The sequence below is a fragment of the Amblyraja radiata genome, chromosome 26 (assembly GCF_010909765.2).
Source record: "Amblyraja radiata isolate CabotCenter1 chromosome 26, sAmbRad1.1.pri, whole genome shotgun sequence".
Taxonomy (NCBI): Eukaryota; Metazoa; Chordata; class Chondrichthyes; order Rajiformes; family Rajidae; genus Amblyraja; species Amblyraja radiata.
Window position 1 is genome coordinate 576,600 of NC_045981.1, and position 21,335 is coordinate 597,934.

The 21,335-nt window shown below is 44.6% G+C and overlaps 1 protein-coding gene across 2 annotated transcripts in view; it reads left to right on the forward strand.

The window, feature by feature from the left end:
• usp43 (ubiquitin specific peptidase 43) overlaps positions 1–21,335 on the forward strand; it is a 361,500-nt gene that overhangs the window by 287,348 nt on the left and 52,817 nt on the right. For both annotated transcript variants that reach the window (XM_033044012.1, XM_033044011.1), the window contains exon 8: positions 15,799–15,910. In XM_033044012.1, coding sequence (XP_032899903.1) covers positions 15,799–15,910 — 112 coding nt within the window. The remainder of the gene's footprint in view (positions 1–15,798; positions 15,911–21,335) is intronic.

A 21,335-nucleotide genomic window follows, 5' to 3' on the forward strand; every position in this document is an offset into this window, starting at 1 on the left:
CACAGAGGGTAGTTGAGGCCAGTTCATTGGCTATATTTAAGAGGGAGTTAGATGTGGCCCTTGTGGCTAAAGGGATCAGGGGGTATGGAGAGAAGGCAGGTGCGGGATACTGAGTTGGATGATCAGCCATGATCATATTGAATGGCGGTGCAGGCTCGAAGGGCCGAATGGCCTACTCCTGCACCTATTTTCTATGTATCTATGTATCTAATACTATAGATAAATACAATCGAGCCAAACTCTGGTACAATAGGTCGAGCAAAGGGGAAAGGTACAAAGTGCAAAATACACTTCTCAGCTTTTTAACACATCAGGTCCAAGGACAAAGACTGATGGGTTAGGGTTAGGGTTAGAGGTGAATCGGCACTATACCCAGGCATTTTGAAGGGCCGTTCTGAAGCCTGATGACAGAGGGGAAGTATGTGTTCTTGAGTCTGGTGGTGCGCGCTTTCAAACTTCATTATTTTCTGCCCGACTGGAGCAGGAAGAAGATGGAATAACCGGGAAGGGTTAAGCCCTTGATTAGGCACAAAGTGCTGCAGTAACCCAGAGGGTCAGGCAGCATCTCTGGAGAAAACGGATGGGTGATGTTTTGGGTCGGTGCCCTTGCCCTGCTTGATTCTTCTTCAGAAGTCTTTGATAATCTTGGCTTTTTTTCTGAGGCAAAGTTATGTGTAGATGGAATCAATGATGGGGATTCTGGTGTGTGTTTGATGGTCTGGGCTACATCCATAACCCTCTGCAATTTCCAAACATTTCTGCTTCCCGTCCCATTCCCATATTGACCTTTCTGTCCTGGACCTCCTCCGCTGTCAGAGTGATGCCACATTCAAATTGGAGGAACAGCACCTCATATTTTGCTGGGGCAGCTTAAACCCCAGCAGTGTGGATGTTGAATTTTCTAATCTCAAGTAACTTCTGCATTCCCTCCCAACCCTCACTCCACGGTCCATGGTACACACCCTTGTATCCCTTTCATTAGCACATCTTCTCCAGCCAACAATGGGCCATTATGGACTCCACCCTTCCAGAGGTCATCTATTACCAGCCCTGATCAGTTCTGGCTTTTCACCCCCCCCTCCCAATCCACCCCCCCCCTCCCAATCTACCCCCCAACGCAGTCTGAAGAAGGATTCTGACCCGAAAGGTCGCCTATTCCTTTCTCCAGAGATGCAGCCTGACCCGCTGAGTTACTTCAGTATTTTGTGTTTATGTCTGATCTAAACCAGCATCTGCAGTTCCTTCCGACACATTTTCTTTGCAATTTCTTGCGGCTTTGGGTAGAGCCATTCCCAAACCAAGCTGTGGCAATTCAGAAGCCTGATAACAGAGGGGAAAAACTGAGCCTGCTGCAATGCACCTGGGCTTAAGAATAATACATTTGATCATGGTGCTTGCTTGTGACTTCCATATGAGTTCTGGGGGATGCTCAATAATTAAATAGCTGTTTGGCAACTGTTTGAGTTCAACGTTTGGGGCGGTGCCAAAGAATTTCTGTCACTTGAAGATTCACATCTGTAGCTGGAAGAGGAGAAAATCTGTATCAAAAAAAGAGGGGATTTCAAAAACCCTTGCAAGTGAAGGAGTAAATGCATGGTAGCAAATAGTTGCCCTTTGTAGAGTCTGTAATTGAGTGGTAGTACTGGCAGAGCAGAGATGTTCCAGACCCAGGCTTGTGATTTACGTTTTGCTGTGGGGAGAGTTAGTTTGTTCCATCAGGAAGGGAGTGAGAGAGCCTCCTGGATAACATGAGGCCATTCTATGTGCATTAGCCTTGTAGGTTGAGATGAAAACAAATTGTGAAACTGACATTATTACGCATAATTAGGTGATTTATAAGAGTTATTGCAATGGCAAGTAATAAATTCTACTTCATATTTTTCTTGAATCCCTTGTAAAAAAAACTCCATCGAAGGACCTAGAGATACGAGCCCTTCTCTGCCCTCCCTCTCTCTATTTCTACCTTCTATCACTAGGCCTTCCCCTCCCCACTCTCCCCACTCTCTCTGCCCTCTATCTATCCCTCTATCCATTCTCTCTGCCATTCCTGCTCTTTCTCTCCTCTCTATTCTCTCTCCCACCCTGCCTACTCTCTCTCTCCCTCTCTCCCCCTCTCTCTCTCCCTCTCTCTCCCCCTCTCTCTCTTTATTCAATTGTTCAATTTAAAAAACTTTATTGGCATGATAAAAAAAACAACATTGTTATATTGCCAAAGTATAAAACATGACATACATGTTTAAAATGCATAAGTATAAATACAAGTATACAGTGCATGGATAGATATGTCCCTGTACATAAACTCACAATAGGCCTATAGCCCTTTATTGATTGCTACACGTTCTTGCAGCTGTAAGCAGTACAACACAATAGCAAGTTTAGCAATTCAATATTTTCTCTCTCTCCCTCTTTCTCTCTTTCTCTCCCTCTTTCTCTCCCTCTTTCTCTCCCTCTTTCTCTCTCTCTCTCTCGCTTTCTCTCTCCCTCTTTCTCTCTCCCTCTTTCTCCCTCTTTCTCTCTCCCTCTCTCCCTCTCTCTCTCTCTCTCTCTCTCTCTCTCGTTCTCTCCCTTTCTCTTTCTCTCTTTCCCTCTCTTATTCCCTCTCTTATTCTCTCTCTCTCTCCGTCTTGGCACAGCACACTGGTATATACTCTACAGGGCAGCTTAAGTAATTATAAACGTCCAATATGAAGCTTTAGCAATGTAATGATTCGCCAAAGGCAACTTGTGTATCTTCCAATCTATTTATAGTTTAGCAGATTTGTTTTGATTGGTATTTAAGTTAAGATGGATGACTGTCCCCTCCCAACAATGCAGATTCTGGCTGCGTTGCATCAATCACATTGGGGAACAATATTCACAGAACACTGTATCAACGAGCACTTGCCAACACTGCCTGTGGCTCTTTCTGACAATATTTTCATTTGTTTTTGTAGCTTCCTCCAGCTGTTCTTTTTCATTCCATTATGATTGAGTTAAATCCCTGAGCACCAAAACAAGCAGTGTTCATTGGCCACGTTCTGTAAGTTTCAGTGTAAGTTTAGTGTATCTGTGCCTGCACATGGAAGGACAATCTCAAGAGTCAAATTACCCCACTTCCTCCCCACTGCCTTTCATCATCCAAGCAGCACGCTGGCCATTCTTAGCTGAAAGCTCCATCACCATACAGAAGTAGGGGCAGTGCCCAGAACACAGTCCAGCCCTTTGGCCCACAATCTTTCTGCCGATTATGATGCTATGCCGAACTGATCTCATTTGCCTGTACATGGTCCATATCCCTCTTTTCCCTGCACTTCCATGTCCCGATCTAAAAGCCTCTTAAATGCCACAATCGTATCTTCCTCCACCACCACCCCTGGCAGTAGTTTACAGACTGGAAAAGACTCAGCTTTTGGCAGTTTCACTGTTTTTAATCCCATCTTTTTCCTTCTTAAAATGATACACTTCCATTATGTCTGCCATTGCTTGGGGCAAACGTAGTGACTTCAGTGATATGTTTCACTTTTAATTACTTTTTAATCATTCCCAATAGCATCATCATCCAACAGAGTAATGTTAACCATCAACTATCAAAGTATCAATTATCACCTTAACCATCCCTTCCCAGGCCAGTCCCTTGGGTAGGGTTTCAGCAACAATCTAAAATACTCTCAAAGCTACATGCAAATGAATATTAAACAACTTCTGCTCAATGTGTATCCTTTTTTGGGGATTCAGAATAAGATTTAATTTTATGTCGGGATAAAAAAGTAATTTGGTTTCATTGTTTTAATCTGAGAACTAACTGGTTGAGAGCAGGTAGGGTTTCCAACTTTCTCACTCACTAATAAGGGACAACATCCCGGTGGCAATTGGTTGCTGTGGCTGGGTGAATGATGAGTTGGCCCGGGTGCTAGACAGCACACAAAGCCCAGCCGGCGGGCCAGCTGAGGCGCGCAATGTCCGGCACCTCATCCAACTTATGAACCGATGATCAGCCATGAGAAGAGGGGGTGGTGGTGTTGGCGGTAAGCAAAGGTCCGAAGGTCGGACAGCTGGCCGGGCTGCCGACCGACGGGGCCATGGGCGAGGTGCTGTGGCTGCACTCCATGGGCAGCACTTCGTCGGGACGGGTGAGGCGGGGCCGGACGCGGCGCTCTGACCCGACTGTCCCCTCGGCCCGAGTAGTAGCAGTCAAATACGGGACAAGGGCGGTCCCATATGGGACAAACCAATTTAGCCCAATATACGGGATATCCCGGCTAATACGGGACAGTTGGCAACCTTAAGCGCAGGAGTGGAACAAAATGGAAGTGGGCCCTTCGTCCCAACTCATCCAAACTGCCCAAGACAGTCCCATTTACCCGGGCTTGGCCCACGTCCCTCTAAACCTTTCCAATCCATCATGGATTCCATGTCTCTTCCAAATATGTTTTAAATATGTTATTGTCCCTGCCTGAACTGCTTCCTCATTTCATGTACCCACCACCCTCTGTGTGAAAAAGTTGCCCCTCAGAAACATAGAAAGTAGGTGCAGGAGTAGGCCATTTGGCCCTTCGAGCCAGCACCGCCTTTCAATATGATCATGGCTGGTTCCTCTCATCCTTCTAAATTCCGGTGAATACAAGCCCAGTCGACCCATTCTTTCATCAAAGGTTCCTATTAAATCTTTCTACTCTCAGCATAAACCTATGCCTTTTAGTTCTTGATTCCCCTACCCTGGGATAAGGACGAGGTGAATGCAAGTCACCTTTATAAGATCACCCCTCAATCTCCTACACTCCAAGGAACAAAGTCCAACCTCTCCCTATAGCTCATTCTCTCAAGTCTTGGCAACATCCTCATCAGTATAGATATTTATTTTTGTGTAGAGTAACTCAATGCCTTGTTGATACAAGGGGCTGGAGATACAAAGTGCTAGAGTAACTCAGTTTGAAGAAGCGTCCCGATCCAATACTTTGCCCATTCATGTCCTTCAGAGATGTTGCCTGACTCACTGAGTTATTCCAGCATTTTGTGACCCTGTATTCTCTGCCCTGGATCTGGAAATGTCCATAAATCAGCCAGCAGCTCTGGAATAAGAGTGAATATTGTAGGTTGACAACACTTGGAGCATTGTAGTAGAAGGCAGCTCAATGCATGAGCAGGGCAGTGTGAGAGAGAGTTGCAGCGTTGGATCAGATGCAATCAAGGTAGGTGTGGGTTTACAGTGGATATTCTCTAAGGGAGTTAGAGAGAGTGTGAACAGGAGGGAAAGAGTCAGACATAACATAGAGCTATCTAGTACAGGAATAGGCCCTTCAGCTCACAATTGCCATGCCAACCACGACGCCAAGTTAAATTACTCTCCTCTATCTGCATAGTGTCATAGAGACATACAACATGGAAACAGTCCCTTCAGCCCAACTTGCTCACACATGTCCCAGCTACAGTAACCCCACCTGTCTGTGTTTGTCCCATATCCCTCCAAACCTGTCCTATCCATGTACCTGTTTAAATGTTTCTTAGATGTTGCAATTATCCCTGCCTCATCTACCCGATCTAATCCCTCTCATGATTCTACACACTGCACATGATCCACATTCTTCCATTCCCTGTATATTTATGTGGCCAATTGCCCACAAAGATCAAGTGAAGGTGAGAGCAGGAAGTGTGGTGATGTTTTCCTCCTGCATGAGCAGAAAACACCACTAAACCAGTTAAACACTGCACAGTAAACCATCGCATGTGGATGGGTTGAAAGAGAAGTTCTTCAACATTTAGGTTTAGCCAGGAGAGTGATATTGGAGGAGCGAACTGTTTGCGTCTCATTGCAGGGAAGAACTAATGGGCTTTAATGGGCAGTAAGGTGTGGAGCAGAGGCGAAGTGGGACTGGGATTTCCACCGTCAAAGTGAGTTGGTTGATCCCAGGAAGCGGGATTAAAGAGGCAGAGTTTGACGAGATATTTAATTGCAAGGCAGCAAACAACTGACCATCCACATTGGCCCGATACAACTGGGAGAAGATTAATAATGACTTGAATGAAATTGAATTTGATCCAGCTGTGATGGTTTTCTATTCTCAAATTCAACCAAGCATAGGATGTACATGTCTTTGATGAGCCCGTGTTGAAGGCTGTTTGAAAGTGTGAATGAAAGGTAATTTTAGCTCAAAAATGTCAGTATGCTGTTCAGGGAAATGTAATGGCATTCAATTCCCTCCACCACCTCTCACCTCCTTTTCCTTAGACACAAAGTGCTGGAGTAATTCAATGGGTCAGGCAGCTTCTCCGGTGAACATAGATAGGCTACGTTTTGGGTCGGGAACCCTCCTTCACTGATTGTGGTGGGGAGAGGAGAGAATCTGGAAGAGAGGAGGGGCAGGACAAAGTATGGCAAGTGATAGGTGGATACACGTGTGGGGGTAGGCAGATGGCTAGACTCAGAACTATAGCTATTGTCAAAGCCGTGAAGTAATTTTCACAATGTGTAAATATTTCTTCATTTCAAGACATTTGAAAGTCATCAACATTTATGTGAATACTTAAAAAACAAGAAAAATATTTAAATATTTTAAAACTAAAGAAAAACGTTAATCAAATGGTAAAACTAAATTAAAATAATGAAATAAATAATAACCCACCATTACAATCCTGCTGGTTGAGATAATGGGGACTGAACACATGAAATCCAGCAACGGAATAATCTGTAAGTCTTGGAGTGAACAAGCCAGCCTGAACTAGCATGCAATAGTCTATGGTGTGTTATTTGTCACACATGCAACTGCACAGTGAAATTCTTGTTGCATTTATTACACATGCGGTGTCGCCATTTTTGGCGCCATTATTCAAAGTCCAAAGTCCAGTCGGCCCATCTGGCCATCTTTGTGTCCAGGGGGCTGCCTCCTCCAGCCAACCATGAAGGCACTGGAGGCATTACACCGGTTCACCCTCCCACCTGCCCACGCTCCTTACATCTGCCATCTCCAGCTCGCTCCCGTTTATGCCGCCCCACGAGGCTTTGAGCTGGTTCCTGACCCCGCTGATCCCACCGACCGGCGAGCCTTCGTGCGGGCCCCGACGAGCTTTCGAACCGTTCAAACCTAGGACTGACATTGGCCTTACTCACATAGTCCAGTGCCTCTTGTTGTGTTTACAAGAGTTTGCTGTACCAATGCACTCTAGCACTGTTTAGTTTAGAGATACAGCGCGGAAGCAGGTCCTTCGGCCCACAGGGTACACACCGACCAGCGATCTCTATATACAAACACTATCCTATACCCTAGGGGCAATTTACAACAGATGCTAATTAACCTCGAAGTAAAAGGCCACCTAACCTACTGGTCCTAAAGGTCCTATCCTACTGATGTTTTAATTTGGAAGCATGGGATCAGAGGAATAAGCTATTGAGACACAAGGAACTGCAGAAACTGGCATCTCAAGCCAAACACTAGTAACACACTAGGTTAGGTAGCATCTGTGGAGGTAATGGAGATGACATTTACTCTTCGCAGTAGGGGGAAGAAAGTTTAAAAAGCCAGAATATGTCCCTTAATCTTCCACAAATTATCTTCTGACTCTCCTTCTCCTGTGGTGGAATGTCATCTCTTGGATCTTCACATAGGATCAAACTTCCATCAACTGTTCATACATGAGGAATCTTTGGACTGTGAACTCCAGAATGTTGCATGCCGGTTTGCCCGGCTATCCAGCTCTCCACTGGAATTGGCCATTCAACCCAGCAGTGGTAACTCGCTGAGGAAAGAGGCTAAAACTTTGCATGGACCTAACCTTTACTCCACGGAGGCCTATTGTAGAATGGAAAATCCATTAATTTGTGGAAAAACACTGGAAATTCTTCTTACTTGCTTTAAATGAATTGTTTGTTCTTTGTAGTGTTTTAATTACATTTATCGTTTTGTAATTCTTTAAAACTATTAAAATCTTTTTTTTAAAACCACACACAAAGTGCTGGAATAATTCAGGCAGCAACTCTGGAGGACTTGGATAGGTGACGCTTAAGGTTGGTACCCTTCTGAAGGGTTCTGACCCAAAACGTCACTTATCCATGTTCTCCAGCGATGCTGCCTGGCCAGTCGAGTTACTCCAGTATCTTGTGTCTTCTTTTGTAAACCAGCAGCTGCAGTTTCTTGTTTCTACCATCAGTCACACATTGTGTTACACGGATGATGACCATGGACAATTCTTGGGTTGTTTTTGGTAAACCAACATCTGCAGTTCCTTGTGTCTTTCTTAAATAAATATTACTTGTTTTATATGTCTCTCGCTATTGGTATCATGTAGAAACTGTTCAAATAAACATATCTTTACAGTCTTTGGCAGGCAGGCAGGCAGGCACCCACTCAGTGGGCGCCGGGACGTCAGGATATGAAGCCACTGTCTTAGCCGCTGCTCAAGGCAACTCCACTGTCCAGGATGTATCCAGTTTGTTCCAACCTCTGAATGGTTTCTGATTTCAATGATGAGCAGGCAGGAACAAATGTCAATCACTATTTTTCCTGCTCCCACTTCTCCACATTAAAGCACCACTGCGACAACATGTTGATACGGTAAATTTACTTAAACTTTACAGAGACAGCGAGGAAACGGGCCCTTCTGCCTAGCGAGTCTGCACCAACCAGCGTTCACTCTCTACACAAGGACTGTCCTACACACACGCACACACACACACACACACACGCATACACACACACACACATACACACACACACGCACACACACACACACACACACACATACACACACGCACGCACGCACGCACGCATGCACACACACATACACACACGCACACACACACACACATACACACACACACGCACGCACGCACGCATGCACACACACATACACACACGCACACACACGCACGCACGCACGCATGCACACACACATACACACACGCATACACACACACACACATACACACACACACATACACACACACACACACATACACACACACACGCACACACACACACACACGCACGCACGCACATACACACACATACACACACACACACACACACACACACATACACACATACACACACGCACGCACGCACGCACGCATGCACACACACATACACACACGCACACACACACACGCACGCACACACACACACACGCACGCACGCACGCACACACGCGCACGCACGCGCGCACACGCACGCACACACGCACGCACGCGCACACACGCACGCACGCGCGCGCACACACACACACACACACACACACACACACACACACACGGGACAATTTACATTTTTCAGAAGGCAATTAACCTACTAAAATATAAGTCTTTGGAATGTGGGAGGAAACCGGAGCGCCCGGAGAAAAGCTACGCGGTCACGGGGAGAACGTACAAACTCCATATGGACAACACCCAGGATGGGACCCGAGTCACTGGTGCTGTAAGGCAGCATCTCTACCGCTGCACCACGGTGCTACTCTATTGTCACGTGTACCAAGGTACAGTGAAATTCTTTAATTGTGTACAGTTCTGTGACAATCCTGCTATACCTTCGACACAATCATACTAAGTATAAGACCGTACAATAGTAGACCACACTGTGTCCTTACACAAGTGTTGCCAGGTTTTAGGCGCCATCTTGTACCTTTCAAGTCTGATTTTTTTTAATGTTAGAGTCTTAACTTGGCCGTAAAGGTCCGTTGTCATGGCAGCTGCACTGGGTTGGTGTTGCAGAGATTGGCCCATCAGTGTTCTTTACCACGGCTCCGCCGCTCCATGCCACTGCAGGCTGCGTCTGTTACACATGTTCGGCCACTTGGAGCGGCGCCCAATCTACTCGAGCCCCAGGCTGCTGCACGGCCTCCAGTGGCCCAGGTCTGGAGAAGGGTCCTGACCAGAAACGTCATCTGTCCATGCTCTCTTGAGATGCTGCCTCAACCACTCAGCTACTCCAGCAATCAGTTATCTCCAGAGATGCTGCCTGACCCGCTGTGTTACCCTTGTACTTTGTGACTTTGATCTCACGGTCAACTATATTTATTCATTTGAGACTGGCGTACTCTAAATACAAGGAAAACTCTTTGGTTGATATCACTGCATCTCACTGCAGTGCATCTGCATTGAGACCACTTTTTGCTCACCCATTGCTAACTACTATATTTAGAGCTGTCATACAAAGATGGCCATCAGCTGTAAGATGTGACTTTTTTTTATGCTGCGTTTTTCCCTGACCTGTTATTTAATAACACAGAAATCCAGCTCAAGGGAATATCTCATTTGTCTGGTATTCCAAAACATGAATAAATGCTCCAAACCCTTAGTATAAATAATTGAAAAACTTGGAAAATCAATTCTTTAGCATTTTGATTTTCTTAAAATACTTTGGTGCATTATTCGGGAAAGTGTAATTTTGGAAATACAAAGGCAAGCAAGAAAAATGTCAATTAGCACAGTACAGATGACAAAGGAGGCAAGTACCAACGGATAGGAAAGGTTTAAAGGGGTACGAACCAAATGTGGGCAAATGGGACTGGCTTAGATGGGGCATCTGGTCAGCATGGATTAATTGGGCTGAATGGCCTGTTTCCGTGCTATATGGCTTGGATTTTGCATTTGGGGTATGTGATCCTGTCAGCACCATGGCAACATTTTGGCAGTCACACGCATCCAGAGAGTGGCACAGCTGGGAGAACTGCTGTCTTACAGCACCAGAGACCCGGGTTCAATCCTGACCTCGGGTGCTGTCTGTGTGGAGTTTGGACATTTTCCCTGTGACCGTGTGGGTTTGCTCCGGGTGCTATAGTCTCCTCCCACACTCCACTCATGCAGGTTTTTAGGTTAAGTGGGATAATGTAGAACTAGTGTGAACAGCTGATCGATGAACAGCATAAATCACTTCGCATACAGCAGATTGCCAGACAATATAAAAGGAAATGACTTCATAACCTTATGTCAGATTGGTTGCAGCTTATATATTGACTTGAGTACTGTAAGAATTGTTCCCAATTCCTCTTTGAATTGAGCAAGCCAAGACTTTTTGTTTTAATTATTCCCACTGTGAGATCGCTGAACACTTGCGCTTGGTCCACCAAGGCCTACTGGATCTCCAAGTTGTTAACCATTTTAATCCCCTTCCCATTCCCAAACTGTCCATTCTGTCCTGGGCCTCCTCTATTGCCAGAGTGAGGCCATGTGCAAATTGGAGGAGCAGCCACCTCATATTTTAATTTGGTAGTTTACAATGTAACTGTGTGAACATAGAACCCTCTGCAAACAAACACCCACCTCCTCCCCTTCTCTCCCCCTTCTCCTCTTTCCCCCTCTCCTCCACTAAATGTCTGTTAGGCAGTTCCACAGTTCACAATGATGTATCCCTCTTGGGCTCACACCTGTCGCTATGCAGAAATCAGCCTGTCCAGTTTTTTCCCCGCACTCTCCCTGCTTCAATCAGTCTGAATAAGGGTCCCTACCCGAAAAACGTCACTGATCTATTTTCTCCAGAGAAGCTGCGTGGCCGGCTGAGTTACTCCAGCATTTTGTGTCTATCTTTGGTACAAAACAGCATCTACAGTTTATTTTTGATCACTCCTTGTTTGAACGTTGTATATGCAAAGGAAGCACAGGTAATGGAGTGCAGTGTCGTATAGAAGTTTCATATTGGACCTTAAATCCTCAATCTTCTAACACAGTGACACAGGTCTCAGCACCACACAAATTCCAAATCATTCTTGCAGTTTCTTTTAAAATCCAAACTTCTCAGATTTTCAATTCAAATCAGTCTGAAGAAGGGTCTCGACCCGAAACATCACCCATTCCTTCTCTCCGGAAATGCTGCCTGTCCCGCTGAGTTACTCCAGCATTTTGTGTCTATCTTTGGTTTAAACCAGCATCTGCAGTTCCTTCTTACATATTCAGATTTTCATTTCACAGCTGCACGGAAAAGGAAATCAAAGGATTGGTACAACTGCACCAGCCTGAGTTATTGGCTGGAAGACTGGTCTTAACTCAAGTTTGAATAGTCCTTTTGGCCCCTCATGGAAGCACATTTATCACAGCTGGACTTCTTGCCCTGTCGGTGATTTCTCATGTAACTTGTCAAGTCCACTGTCATGTGTGTGAGGAGCAGCCACAAATCAAGGATAAGGTGTAAAATTCCTGGCCTGTACTTGAAGACAATATTGTTCACTTTTCTCTTTTGTGCATTTGTTTCAATCCTTGGAGCCTTCACCCCACACTCTGAATCCCTTGTGGTGCATTACAGAGTTATTTACAGATGGCTGCCTGTGGGTCACAGATCTAAAATGATAAAGTGTGCTGATAGAGTCGTACAGCGTGGAAACAGGCCCTACTTGTCCCATCGACACTAGTCCCATCTGACTGTGTTTGGCCCATACCCCTCTAAACCTGTCCTATCCATGTACCTGTCTAAATGTCTCTTTAACATCGCGATAGTACCTGCCTCAATTACCTCCTCTGGCAGCTCGTTCCACACACCCAACATACTTTGTGTGGAAAAGTTACACCTCAGGTTCCAATTAAATCTTCCCCCCTCCCCCCTCCCCCCACCTTAAATCTATGTCCTCCTGTTCTCAATTCCCCTACTCTGGGCAAGACGTTCTGTGCATCTACCCGATCTATTCCTCTCATGATTTTGTACACCTCTATAATATTACACCTCATCATCCTGCGCTCCAAGGAATAGTGGCCTAGCCTGCTCAACTTCTCTCTATAACTCAGACTCTTATGTCCTGACATCATGACTCTGCTGATGACAGAAATGGGTTTGTGAAACTGCGGAAGAGCAGGATTAAAATTGTAACTGTTTGGCAGCTAATGCTAAAGAAAGTTTTCCAAGTGTAGACCCGGTGGTTCAGTGGATCATCTGCCTTTTTACTGAATTACACAAAGCAAGAACGTTTATAACATTTATTGTTGTAGAAGCTGAACTCAGTCAGCATAAAGTTTGGTTCTGATAGACTAACCTCCGACTGTGTCGCCACTGTGGCAAGAATGAACTGAGGTATAAGTCTGTCTATGTTACCACACGGTGACCAACCCCGATGGGTGGACTTGAGTGACGATGGATTTGGGTCAGTCATTCTCACGTCATTCCAGTCCCCGACAGTTGAATAGTTCATCAATGGATAACGCCCATCCGTAGGAACAGCACCTCTGCACAAACTACTTAAGAAGAGAAAAGTAGAGGACGTTGACTCTGTGTGTAGTAGTGCATGTTGTATCGTTATTGTTTGGCTGTGAATTGTGGATCACTTTGAGGCGATTTTTAAAGTGTTAGCATACTGAACCCCTTCTGGGGTTGCTTGCTGTTTGTTGGATAATGCTTTTGCACAACACACTGGGATTCAAATTCCTGGGAGTGCATATCTCTGAAGATCTGTCCTGGACCCAGTACATTGATGTATTCATAAAGAAACCCCATCAACGCCTCTAGGTGGCGCCAGCAATGGCTGCCTCACCAACAGTCTGACTGTCCCTTCCTTCTTGTTGTTTAAATAGTATGTGTTAAATGTACATGTCTAGTGTTCGTTAGTTTGTTTTACGTGGTGGGATGGGGTTAGGGGTTAGGGTTAGGGTTATGGGGTGGGATGGGATGGGAAGGGGAGTTGGGGGAAACTTTTTCTAATCTCTTACCTCGACGGAGATGCGATTTTTTTCCGTATCGTATCTCCGTCTACACTGCGGCCCAACATCGAGGAGTTGGCGGCCTTTGCTGGAGGCCGATTTTGAGATCTCCATCGCGGGTGCCTGCTGGACTTACCATCGCGGACCTCGCAATCCCTTTGCCAGGTATCAACCTCAGAGCTCCAACCACTGGTGCCTGTGTTAATGTCTCTGGTTAGAGACCGACTTCCGGGAACTCCACGCCGTGGGAGCTTCGACCGCCGCGACACAGGAGCTTCGACCGCCGCGACCGATGGTGCGACTGCCACGACCGTGGAGAATAAAGAGGAAGAAGATTGGACTATTTTGCCTTCCATCACTGTGAGGAATGTGGGGAATCTGCTGTGGTGGATGTTTATGTTATGGAGTTGTGTGTCTTGTTGCTTTTTTTCTCTTTTCGAAATGGCTGCATGGTAATTTGCATATTGGTATATGTGACAATAAAATACCTTTGACCTTTGCCTCCCTAAGAAGGTGAAAGAGATTTGGTAAGTCAACGAATACTCTCTACAAATTCTACAGGCATACAGTAGAGAGCATATTGACTGGTTTCATCACGGCCTGCCTCTGCAACTCAAACGCCCAAGAACCAAGAAGATTGGTAAAAGTGGCGAACATTGCCCAGTCCATCACGTGTACTGAACTCCACACCAGGGATCTACAAGGGTCACGGCCTCAAAAAGGCAGCCAGCATCATCAGAGACACACACCACCCTGGGCACATTCTCATTTCACTCCTGCCATCAAGAAGAAGGTATAGGAGCCTGAAAGATGTTACATCCAGGTTCAGGAGCAGCTGCTTCCCCCTGTTTAACACTAAAACTTCCAAATAATCTCCAAACCACATAAACTTGGGGGCAATGGTTTTGTCTTTGCACTATTATTGTTTATAGATAATAACTATTTACTTTATTATGGTGCTTACGTATGCATTGCACTGCTCCAAGTCAGAATTTCATTATTCCGTTTTGGGACATCTGACAGTAAAACGGTTTCAAGTTCAAGTTCAAATGTATTTGTCACAAGGTGCAGTGAAATGTAATTTACCACTCTCGACTCGTGATGTTTTGTTCTGCTAAAGTCATTCTGAAAGTGCAAATTATTTTTGCTGTTTCAAATATTTATCTGAACACTGACTGAGTAATTGTGCACATCTTTGTCTCTTGGATGCTTTAAGTAGGGCATTGAGGATCTTACTTGTGTGTGTGGATTTTAGTTTAGTTTAGAGATAGCGCAGAACCAGACCCGCACCAACCAGCGATCCCCGCACATTAACACTATCCTACAAACACGAGGGGCAATTTACACTTGAGCCAATTAACCTGCAAACCTGCACGCCTTTGGAATGTGGCAGGAAACTGAAAACCTCAGAGAAAACCCCTGTGGTCACTTGAGGAACGTACAAACTCCATACAGACAGCATCCGTAGTTGGGATCAAACCCGTTTAGATGCCATTTTGGGTACATGTTACTTTTTACTGTAGATTCACTTACTGAGCATCTTGAGAAGCATTATTTAGATTGGAAGACAACACACACAGAGATTGGATGATATAATTCCTTGATTCAGAAAAGAAAGACAAAATGGCAAGAACTCAATCAAAACCAGTGGTGCCTTCTTGCATTTTGAAATTACAAGATCTTTAATAAACCATAAAATAAAATATTTATTCCTTGTCAATAAAACGACCTCATTTCTAGCACAAGATGCACATCTTGAATAATTGATTTTTTAAAAATGAGATCAAAATGTACAGTTAATTATATCTATTATTTCTGTTGACACCCAGTCATTGGGAAGCGGGTTCAGTACTTGTATTAATTAAAAATGCCTTTGCAACGTTTGCAAAATGAATGAACTTTGTGCTTTTATGTTGTAGATATAAATATCTGAATAAATTATGACATTCACCCTTCATTCACCCCTCTAGTTTCATTCACCCCAAAAATAATTTCATTCGCCCTTGGGTGAACCATTCACCAGTTTAATAAAAATCTTATTGAGGAATCACTCCTTGGATAAGTCAGAGCTGCAATTTACTAAAACAGTAAACCTGGTTCTTTTAATAGAATTGATATGCATTTAATGTGTTCAGCTTGCTGCAAATGCACTCGCCCAATAAGTATGTATCAGTCTGGGTGAAACTGAAGTAATTTTACGTTGATCTTCGTAGGTTTGGTCCACCGTTCCTGCTGAGGGAAGATCATTCGTTGACTTGGGATCAGCTGCATCATTGCATCCTCAACAAAATGTGCTACCTGATGAAAAATGAAACCCATCCTCAGGTCAGTGGTGTTGACCACATACTACAGGACTCAGGGCAACTGAAGTCAGACAGCTAAACAGAAACAGAAATAGATTGAAGACCTGGCTAGATTCAGCCGAAAGAATTTCATTCAAGTAGCATATGGTTGAACTTTGAGCATTTCTGTCAAATTATTTGATGTGATTTTGATCAACGTTCAACGTTCATACCCGTTGACCATGTTGGTGTTTCGGGGAGGTCGTGGAAATAGATAGGATAGTGGTGTTGAAGCATAAAAACCACTATCATATCCAGAACGTCACGTATCCATGGTCTCCAAAGATACTCGAGTAACTCAGCGAGACAGGCAGTTTCGGGTCGAGGCTCTTCTTCAGACAGAGGAAGGGTCTCAACCCAAAATGTCACCCATTCCTTCTTTCCAGAGATGCTGCCTGTCCTGCTGAGTTACTCCAGCATTTTGTATCTATCTTCGGTGTAAACCAGCATCTGCAGTTCCTTCCTACACATTTTCCAAAGATGCTGCCTGACCCATGAAGTTACTCCAGCACTTTGTGTCCATTGTGGAGAAAATGGACAGGCGAGGTTTTTTCTGAAGAAGGTTGCAACCTGTCCTTTCCTTCCACAGATGGGTAAGCGCCACTATCGTATCCTCTTTCACCACCTCCACTGGCATGTCAACCTGGTCCATGTATGATTGATGGTCTAAATATGCTATGTAAATAGGCACATGGATTTGCATGGAATTGAGGAATATGGATCAAGCACAGACAGATGAGATGAGTTTAACTTGGCACCATGCTTGGCACAAACATTGTGGACCAAGGGGGGCTGTTCCTGTGCTGTATTGTTCTATGTTCAGGGCAAGAGCAACATCCCAGAGGTAGATATGTAGAAATGCACAGCTAGATATGTTACAAAATGGAGAATAATCTCTGACTCTGTAACAAAATGGAGAGTTGATCAAGTATTATAAAACTTGACCATATTCCATTTCTATGTTCTCATGGGCAGAACTGAGCAGTTGGGCCTCTGCTCACCAGTACTGTGGCTGGACCAGCTGGATACACAAGGTCACTGAACACGAGGGCCATTGCTCTGGCTAAGAGGCAGTGAACAGCCTTTGTTACTAACTCCACCCATGTGCCATTCAAAACCACCCCTCACCTGTATTCACCCATCACTTGCCAGGCTTTTTCTCACCACTGCCACCTCTGTTTTCCAACTTTCTCCTCACTACTATAATCATACTGAAGAAGAGACCCGACCCGAAACATCATCTGTCCATTCCCTCCACAGATGTTATCTGACTCACTGAGTTCCTCCAGTACTTTGTATTTTGCTCAAGATTCCATCATCTGCAGTTCCTTGTGTCTCCACAGAATTAGTACTGGTTCATAATCTAAGACTTTATGCCTGAATAAAGATTCAAATTTCTGGAGTAACTCAGCGGGTCAGGCAGCATTGCCGGAGAACATGGATACCTGACGTTTTGGGTCGGGACCCTTCTTCAGACCTGAAGACTCTGAAGAAGAATCGCAAGGCAAAACGTCACCCAGCCATGTTCTCCAGGGATGCTGCCTGACCTGCTGAGCTACTCCAGCACTTTGTGTCTTTTTTTGTAAACCAGCATCTGCAGTCTCTTTTTTCTACATCTTAAACCTGAAGTCATTTCATGATTTAGATTTATGTAAACCACAAGCTAATGTTAACTTTAGTTTTGTTTATTATTATTGTTGTCATGTGTACCGTGATACAGTAAAAAGCTTTTGTTTGCTTGCTATCCAGTCAGAAAATGACTATAGTAGTACAGTGCACAGTGCATAGATAAAGAATAACATGTACAACATTTAGTACAAAGTTATAGGCAGCACAGTGGCATGGCGGAAGTGTTGCTGCCTTACAGTGTCAGACACCTGGGTTCGATCCTGACTACGGCTGCTGTCTGTACGGAGTTTGTACGTTCTCTCTGTGACTGCATGGGTTTTCTCCGGGTGCTCCAGTTTCCTCCCACATTCCAAAGTTGTGCAGTTTTGTAGGTTAATTGGTTTCTGTAAATTAGGATAGAACTAGCGATTGCCGGTCAGTTTGGATTCGGTGGGCCGAAGGGTCTGTTTGCACCCCGCATCTCTAAACAAATAGAACCTCGAAGTCCACTTGAAGATATAACATTGAAAAGTTACATTGAAGTACTTGTTTCCTATCCCAAAGTAACATATATTAGGAATAATTTCATGCTCTGGGAGCATAGATGACAAATAATTTTACACTTTCACTTGAGCTTAATTTAGCATTGGCTTGTATTGCACACCAATCTATGGGTGTACATGGAATCATGGACAGGTATGTTCTCACACTCTGCTTGAAATGATAATAAACGCTGCAACCTTCTCTCAAAATGTTGTGAAGTCTGAAGTCTCGCTGGCAGGTAAAAGAATTGAGGTTTCCAAGAGGTCACTCCACAGTAAAGTGCTTCACAGTTCAGAGCAGAGATGATTTAAAATATTCAGCAATGCACTTTCTATTAAGAGTGTTTACCCGAACTTGCATTAAGTCGACATAAGTGCATTGCTGTTGTTTGATGGAAAAGCAGTGCAAATTGCCCAGTAAATTTCTGACCGTTACAGAATATAATTTGGGTTAATTCTCGGCTGCCAAGAAAATAAAATAGATCAATATCTGCAAGAAGCTCACGGAATATAAAACTGTGCCTGGTCTTTGATTGATAATTACTTATAAATATTTAATTCCAGCAAACTTGTGAAAAACTTGTTTTGTTCCTGTAGCTTCCATTGAACTGCTGCTGTCAACACGTCTTATGCATAACCCGACAAGCTGTTAACCACATCCTCACTTGGATGGCATAGTTTTCTACAAGGAATTGGCTGTAAATAAGCTGTTTACTTATTATGTTCCAGGGCATGTGTTGAGATGACAGTAAACTATCCATAGATTTAGACTAGAGATACGGCATGGAAACAGGCCTTTCCGCTATCGAGTCTTCGCCAGAAATCACCCCATTCACTCTCACTATCCGACCCACTAGGGCTGATTTTTTTTTACAATTTACAGAAGCCCATTAACCCACAAACCTGTACGTCTTTAGAGTGCGGGAGGAAACTGGAGAACCTAAAGAAAACCCATGCGGTCGCAGGGAGAACATGCAAATCTCGTACAGACAGCACCCGCAGATAGGATCAAACCAGAATCTCTGGCTTTGTAAGGCAGCAACTCAACCGGTGCACCAGTGTGCGCTATCTTCCGTAATTTGAAGCCTTTATATTCACTGTCAGCAAAATAGAGTTAGCACTTGGAGCAGTGCGGAGCAGTCTTGCACCACCTTTGCTACTTTCCCATGAGCTCTTCGCTGCAGCTCTGTAAATGACAATTTGTAACAGGATTATATATCTGCCTGGAATTAATTCTGGGATCCCATCTTTTATTAAACTTCTGTTGCACATTGAATTGGGCTTCTCAAAACCCTCTTTCTTGGAAAGAAAGTCATGGTGCAATTCAAGGCCGTTCAGCCCATCTTCTTTCTGCTGTCACTCTGAAAAAAATCTGTAATTGAGATCCACAATAGTCTTGCATCCTACAGTTTAAATTATTTTTTTAATATACAGTAAACCCTCTTTTTTATAGTCCTTTTTATAACGGATTTTGGTTATGGTAGATGGACCTACTGACCTTCACCACCAGGGGGCTGCAGACGTCACTCTTGACCCGCACGGCCTCCCCCAGCCCACTGGCGCCACCGCTGACCCACACAGCTTCTTTGGCCACTACCGGGCCACGGCTGCTACCGTCACCGTTGACCCTCACCTGCACTCCGGCCGCCCACGGGCCGTGACCAATTATGCCGCCAATCCTCACCTCTCCCACGGCACCTGGCCCGTGTTCTCCAGAGATGCTGCCTGACCTGCTGACTTCAGTGCTTTGTAACCAGCATTGGCAGTTCTTTGTTTCTCCTACTTATACAATGATACTCAGTCCTCGTTGTTGGGGGAGTCCAGAACCAGGGGCCACAGTTTAAGAATAAGGGGTCGGCCATTTAGAACGAAGATGAGGAAATACTTTTTCTCACAGTGTGTGGTGAGTCTGGAATTCTCTGCCTCAGAAGGTGGTGGAGGCAGGTTCTCTGGATGCTTTCAAGAGAGAGCTGGATAGGACTCTTAAAAATAGCGTAGTCAGGGGATATGGTGAGAAGGCAGGAACGGGGTACTGATTGGGGATGATCAGCCATGATCACATTGAATGGCGGTGCTGGCTCGAAGGGCCGAATGGCCTAGTCCTGCACCTATTGTCTATTGTCTATTGATGTTGGATCTCATCATCAAGGTGACATCAGTAATCCCGTACTCAGTTATAGCGGACAATCAGCCCTCCCTGTGCCTCATTATAACGAGGGTTTACTGTATACACCCATCCATTTGGATGTGGATTACAACCCCGGGGTATGAATATTGATTTCTCTAATTTCAAGTAATCCTTGCAATCTCTCTCCCTCTGTCCGTCGCCCACCGTAACCGTCTTGCTGGTTTCACTGTTCCTATCCCCTCATTTTCACCTCTCCCCCAGGCAACAGTAGACCATTGTGGGCTCCACCTTCCCTGGGTCATTAATGCTGGCTCTGATTTGTTTTGTACCTTTTCATAGTTTCCCTGTCCCCTGACTCTCAGTCTGAAGAAGGGTCTCGACCCCAAACGTCATCCATTCCTTCTCTCCAGAGATGCTGCCTGACCCGCTGAGTTACTCCAGCATTTTGTGTCTATCCTCCATTTGGGAAGTTACTGTTAAAATGACTTTCATTGCCTTTCCAGGCAAAATCGATCCAGTTCATAAAAAGTTAATAAATAAAGATCATTTGAATCTTTATTTTACTTCTTTTAACTTAAGTATGATGCCTATAATCTCTTGTTTCTGCAGGGTTCGGAGTCCAGTCTGTTCCTTAAATTTGCTTTTACATTTACTGAGATGGTGGTCACTTCTCTGTGACCCGACTCCATATTCCTCAATAAAGCTGCCACTCAGATTTTAAATTAGCATTTATTTCACATTATGATTTCCATTATCTTTGATATCACTCTGGTAAATTTCCTCTGTGCCCTCCTATAGTCACAGCCACTCACATTCTGATGACTAATTGGTAACATTAGAAGGCAGAACATTAGAAGTTTTTAGTGCGCCTGGAATAAACGTTAAGCAACAACATGCAATGATTCAACGGTATACTGAGGATCTTTAGAGTCCATAGAACGGCAGTATTCTGCGGGTGGACACCTGGACACAAATGCCGAAGAAGGGGTCTTTGGAGCGATCTGCAGAAGGGTTCTGACCAGAAACATCACCTATTCCTTTTTTCCAATGATGCTGCCTGGCCCGCTGAGTTACTCCAACATTTTGTGTCTACGTTAGACACAAATGTTGATGGTGGTATACAAAATAGG